Raw genomic sequence first — 6,282 nt, 5'->3', positions numbered from 1 at the left:
GTGTCTGCAGGGGGTGAGTTCTCTTTCTGCCCTGCCTGGTTCACAGTGGGGTGGATTGGATGGTTTGTTTTGCAGGTTGCTCTGCTGGACATAGATATCTGCGGGCCATCGATTCCTAAAATGATGGGGCTGGAAGGAGAACAGGTAAGGGAATGCTGAACATGTTATTTAAAGTGTTTCTGTTCATTGTTTTCATTCCTGTGTTCAGGTTCTGTAGGCTGAAGGCTTGCCAAGGAAGGAGTGCTCCTTGGGAAGTGTGTGGCAGTGGACAGGGAAGTAAGATGAGCTGGAGAAGTTAAGCATAATTTATCTTTTCAAATTGCTGTCTGTTTTCAAGACAAGCAGTTCTGCAAACCAACTTTCCTTGTATAGCAGCCACATACTCAGCTTAAAGCTTGAGTAACATTACCATGATGAGCTTTGTCAGCCCTCAAAAATTTTGTATAAAGTCATGGATAAAGTTCTTGCATAAGGGTTGAACAGTTATTGTTGACTTATTAATGGAGACCTGTTGCTCCTGCAGGTTTTACCTCAACTGCCCCAGTAAAGCAGGATTGTCCCTGCAGGCAGGAGAGCTATTTAACCAGTCTGACTTAGTTCATGTTTCATGTAACATCTCTGTTTACTTCTGTTGTAACTTTATGTATCACTTCAATTTCCAGGTTCATCAGAGTGGATCTGGATGGTCTCCAGTGGTGAGTTGGTGCAGCTGTTTCAGGAAGTTTATTGGGCTTGTTTGACAAACTAGTGAAGGAGGAGCGAGGGTGACTTCTGTTCATTCTTTTTCTTAAGTATCCAGACTCTGTAGAATCTGTAGATACAGAATATAGAATCTATAGAGTATCTATAACTAGATTTTGTAAGCTATATTGATCAGACTTAAATTTATTTTGTTAATAATATTAATACTAGATTTCTAAAATAGTTTTATTATCTCAAGTATCTCTTGTTTATTGACTTTTCTGCTCTAGGCAATGAATGAGTTGCTTGGTTTTGTTCTTTTTGGGTACCATACAGCTCTGTAGTATCTCACCTTTTCTATGACAGCCAAGAAGTATCTTTCACCCAAGAAAAACCTCATTAATCGTTAGAAGATGCAGGGAAGGTTTTGCAGGAGTTTTGATTGTCTAGAGATCACCTGTAGTGTAGCTTGGTACTGACAGGGAAAGCTGCTTACACTGTCTCCAGTGGTTCCATAAACTGCTGTAACAACTGCATTTTTCAGCCTTTGAATCTTGCACAAAAAGTGTAGTTTTTAATGCCCTTTGATTAAAGATAAGGTTCTCTCCCTTTATTTTCTTAATGTCTTCCCCCATCAGCTGCTTTTTCTATAAAACAGGAGTTCAGAATCTCTACTCTTCCTGCACTGTGTACTCAGTTGAGTTTCTCTACTTCTGTTCTAGTATGTTGAAGAAAACTTAGGTGTCATGTCTGTGGGGTTCCTGCTCAGTAGCCCTGATGATGCTGTCATCTGGAGAGGACCAAAAAAAAATGGTGTGTATCGAGTGTTTTCAACAATAATTTATGTACTTGAAAGATTTAAAGCACATAAATATCACAAGCTTGTTTAATTAATAACATAAATGCAGCATAGTAAGCTACAGGGAGAAAATGAGTGAATGGTTGCTGCTTCTTTGGTTGAACATATTCACGTTCAGTTAGAAGGTCAAATGATGCCTTTAGATTTATTTTTTTTAAATCTTGGCAAAGTATGTATGTTCCTACTGAAGTTGGCAAGTCAGAACAGTCTGCATACCTGGACTGCGGACGCTGAGGTAGACCTTAACATTTGAAATACAGGGAGGTACTTTTTCCCTGTCTTCCACATTCTCATCCTTTCTTTTAGGGCTGATCAAACAGTTCCTTCGTGACGTGGACTGGGGTGAAATCGACTACCTGATTGTGGATACACCCCCAGGGACATCAGATGAGCACCTGTCTATTGTGCAGTACCTCAGTGCCACACATGTAGATGGTGCTGTCATAGTCACTACCCCTCAGGTACAGCCCCCAGTTCCCACTGCAGGAGCATTGTGGCAGTTACAGCCAATCCTTGGGTGAAACAGTTCAGGGAAATGTCAGGGTGCAGGACCTCAGGGAGCTGCTTTGCTGTCTGTGCCTGCAGCTGGTTGGTTTGTGGGTTAGGTGGTGTCTCAGTGGTGCTGGGGAGCCAAGTGGGTCACTAAACCAGAGAGCAGGGCACAATTGAAAGCTGTTGTGATCTGTGTGGTGAGAGGAAATGCAGCATTTCACTTCCTTCTTCGAGATTAGAGTGCACATCATTGAGAATCTGTTATTTACTCACCAGTGGCTTCATGTTCAGAAGAATGTCACAAGTTCAGTTTTTAACTGCAAAGCTGTGCACTGCTGACACCAGAGAAGTAGCCTGGCACCTGCAGTAGGCAGCTTTGTGGAGTGTATTTTTACAAGAGAAATTGGCCCCTGGAGAGCTGAAACTCAAAATACATCCAGTTCAAACCAGGTTTAATTCCTGGTTTGAAAGGGAACAGGAGGTCAAACTAGCAAAAGACATGTAGTGTGTCCACAGCAGCTGAAGGGATAATATGTAAAGGGAAGTGAAGTGGTGAGGGCAACACCACATGTGGTGAGGAGGATGAATGAGGTCAGGCATATATGTGAAAAGTCTGAGGAGATAATGAGCTATCTCAAATTTAATCTGGAAAGAGATAACTAGTGTAAGCCTGGTGGTTCTTGTCCTCACTCTGTGGAGAATACCAAGGGTCCTTCTGTAAACTCAGAATGCAAAAGTTAAAGAACTAAATATATGAGAGGAACATAGGAGATGAAAGAGAAATATGGGTGAATCTTTACTAGAGTGAGATTTCAAAAGAGAACCACATCCAGTAGGGTGGGGCTCTTGTACCTGCTTTGCTGCTGCTCATAGAATTGTTGCTAGAGCACGTTGCACATGTTTGTGTGCCTCAAAATATTGAGACAGCAGTAATAATTCACTAGAAAGTTCATTTAGAGTAGCTCTAAGGAGGCAACTGAACTACAGCTGAAATGCCAATGTTTGCTAATATTTATAGGAAGTGTCACTTCAGGATGTTCGGAAGGAGATAAACTTCTGCCACAAAGTGAAGCTGCCCATCATAGGTGTTGTGGAAAACATGAGTGGCTTTGTGTGTCCAAAGTGTAAGGTAAGGCAGTGCATCACAGCATTTTGTCCTTGGCATTGCTTGTGTGTAAAACATTGTTCCAAAAATGCCTTGTTCCCAGAATTACGATATTCTAACTCTTATCTTCCTGTCGTCCCAGAAAGAATCTCAGATCTTTCCCCCAACTACTGGTGGTGCAGAGAAGATGTGCCAGAACTTGAATATTTCCCTCCTGGGTAAAGTGCCTCTAGATCCACAAATAGGTAAAGTTACTTACTGCACTGCACTTAAAACAAGTAGTTCCTCCTACATTGCTATTACTACTGGAAACCCCTGACATGGGCATTGATGATTAGAATATTAAACACTCTGTCTCTTAGGGAAATACCTGCTTTTAGGGGGAATGTTTTTTTGAATCAAAAGTTTCTGGAGCTGCAGCATAGTATGAGATGAGGGAGAGGTGCTGGGGTAATTTCCTTTGCCCAAGAATTAATCTTGAATCAATGAAGATTAGATAATGCATCTTTTCAGCCCTGTAACCATATTTGAAACACAACATGTCTTTGGTGTAATCAATTGGAAGTGCTGATTGAGTAAAATCATCACCACTTTAGAGAGTAGTATCCTGTAGATGTTAAGCATTAAAACCAGTGCTTTAACCTCCCTGTTACTGGTACTGCCCAAATTGTGTTGTGGATTGTGAGGCAGTTTGGTTCCTTGCCCACTAGCTGTTACCAATTAGTACCTGGATTAATGACATCAAGGAACAGATCAGTATTTCCAACATAATGACTGAAGGTTTTTGCTAATACTATTCCTCTGTAAAACTGTAAACTGGAGTTCTAGTCCTGTTACTGACATCAGGACTTCCTAAAAGGAAGAGATGCAGTTGGCTTTTTTGAAGGGTGTAACTGCTAGTGGAATAAAGAAAAGCTCATCTTTTCCCATTGCTTTGCTTTGTGTTTTTCCCTGTCCTTGAAGGAAAGAGTTGTGACAGAGGCCAGTCTTTCCTGGCTGAAGCACCTGAGTCTCCAGCTACATTGTCTTACAGGAACATCATTCAAAGTAAGTCTGAGAATCACTCTGCAGGTGAATCCCCTCAGTTCCTGCAGCACAGGAAGGTGTTAGACAAGGTCATGTTATTCTGCCACAAATAAGGAGAGCAGGAGATGCGCACAGCAATTACAAAAGTAACAGCTGCAAATACTGTTGCTTCTGGGCATCACTCCTGACAGGCCTCTAAAGCAGTAACAGAGTTGTTTGGTAACTGGTCCAGGCCCAACTTGAGATACTTGTACCAACAAGGGGCACAGTGATGCAGCAAAAACTCCTCCTGTGCGGCTGAAATTGTATTTATATTACTTTTTCTCCATCTTTGCAGGAATTCAGGAATATTGTGAACAACACCAAGAAAAGATTATCTAAGCTGTGAGTGGAGTAAAAATAGTTCATGTTTAATTATAGAAACGTAACTTATGCCTTGATTTAATAGAAGGAATGTATTCTTTTTGTATATTACAAATAAATTCTTAATATAAATGTTCTTCCCTTAGTTGTTTTCCATAGTTCAACAATCTTGTGGTTCACAGGTGGTCTCAGACCTCACTAAGCTGTGAAACTTAGTCTGCATCTGTGTTACACAGGCACAGTCTGTCTGGTGTCATGGTACTGATAACCTGAGCCTGAAGTTGGCATTTGAAGGCATGTGTTTACAGGATTTTATTGAGGAAGCTGAACATAAAATATGCTGAGCTGACACTGGGACATCATATCTAACATATCTCCTGTGCATGGGCAGCAGCTTTTGTCCTGTCTTCTGTGCTGGGATGAACTTAATGCCTGTTCTCTCACTGAGGCCCTTTGGGACTGTAATTCCTCTGTTTATTGAGGAATCAAAGATTTGAGAAATCAGTTTTGTTTACAAAAGGGAGAGGCAGTTTGCTTTTGTTTATTGTAGTCCCAAAACTAAACAAATTAGCATTGTCTTTTGAGTACATTCAAACCTTGGCTAAAATAATCTAACAGTTTCAGGTTAGTTGATAACTTTCCTTGAGAGTAGTGTGCTCTGTGTACACCACGAGCACTGTCTTTCTGTTCACACAAACTTTGTGGTGAAGCGTTCAGGTTATAACTTTCCTTGAGAGTAGTGTGCTCTCTGTACACCACAAGCACTGTCTTTCTGCCCACACAAACTTTGTGGTGAAGTTTTTAAGTAACAAAGGCTCTAAACCTTTCAGGACCTAAAGACTCAAACACAGATTTATTTCATGCAGGCATAATTCTAGAAGAGATTTATTTAGATATCTTCATAGGAAGAACATGTTTCAGTAACTTTCCTTGAGAGTAGTGTGCTCTCTGTACACCACAAGCACTGTCTTTCTGCCCACACAAACTTTGTGGTGAAGTTTTTAAGTAACAAAGGCTCTAAACCTTTCAGGACCTAAAGACTCAAACACAGATTTATTTCATGCAGGCATAATTCTAGAAGAGATTTATTTAGATATCTTCATAGGAAGAACATGTTTCAGAAATTAGTATTTTTACTGCTCATCCTTTTAGTTCTTCCTTGTTTGATTATCCTGTGCCTGTCTTCCCATGTTCTTCAGTGCCATCTTCTGAAATTCTCCTGCTCTGTCCTGCAGAGTGAGCAGAGGACATATGGCTGTTAGCATAAGGACATAGGGATTGTTCATAAAAAGCAGGGAAGAGCAGATGGAGGGTTGAAAATGGCTCTCCCAGCTGTGCCTGACACAGGCATTACATTACAGTTCTAGTAACTCCAAGGATTTAACAAGACATTCTTCCTGAGGCCTGGAAGCAGCTCAGCTGTGAAGCTCAGTGTGCTTCCAAACACAGAACCAAGTGGTGTGGGATACAGCCCCTCTGTGACTGCTGCAAGAGAGGCTTGTGGGGGAATCAGGACTGCCCTGCTAGGAGTTACTGTAGGAACTGAGACCTGGGAAGAGCCAGAACCAATCATGGGAGGCATTTTAGCCTGTGTTACCTCACAGGCTGTAGCTGACAGACAGCTCAGTACTTACTCTTGGGAACATCTGCTGTAGCAAACAACCTCGAAGTTACTCTGCTGATGGTTTTTTGTCCCCCTAATTTGCAGTGGATGTAGCCATATAAATTAGCAGTCTGCAGGGAGATCCCAGCTATG

The 6,282-nt window shown here is 41.4% G+C and overlaps 2 protein-coding genes across 2 annotated transcripts in view; one reads left to right on the top strand and one right to left on the bottom strand.

Annotated features, from left to right (window-relative positions):
* Nucleotides 1–75: 75 nt before the first annotated feature.
* NUBP1 (nucleotide binding protein 1) lies at nt 76–4,657 on the top strand (the record flags this gene model as incomplete). Its single annotated transcript, XM_009073022.1, has 8 exons — nt 76–144; nt 663–695; nt 1,404–1,494; nt 1,847–2,001; nt 3,051–3,161; nt 3,280–3,382; nt 4,101–4,184; nt 4,501–4,657. Coding segments are annotated over 8 exons (690 nt in total), but the record flags the coding sequence as incomplete, so codon positions are not given.
* Nucleotides 4,658–5,181: 524 nt separating this feature from the next.
* Nucleotides 5,182–6,282, bottom strand: part of LOC103800639 (Golgi apparatus membrane protein TVP23 homolog A-like) — a gene marked incomplete at its 5' end in the record, with an annotated part of 4,207 nt that continues 3,106 nt past the window's right edge. Inside the window, 3 exons of the mRNA XM_009073021.1 lie at nt 5,182–5,210; nt 5,507–5,755; nt 6,161–6,277. Coding sequence (XP_009071269.1) covers nt 5,694–5,755; nt 6,161–6,277 — 179 coding nt within the window. The remainder of the gene's footprint in view (nt 5,211–5,506; nt 5,756–6,160; nt 6,278–6,282) is intronic.

The sequence above is a fragment of the Acanthisitta chloris genome, unplaced genomic scaffold, assembly GCF_000695815.1.
Source record: "Acanthisitta chloris isolate BGI_N310 unplaced genomic scaffold, ASM69581v1 scaffold8494, whole genome shotgun sequence".
Taxonomy (NCBI): domain Eukaryota; kingdom Metazoa; phylum Chordata; class Aves; order Passeriformes; family Acanthisittidae; genus Acanthisitta; species Acanthisitta chloris.
This window is presented reverse-complemented; position numbering and strand designations above follow the sequence as displayed.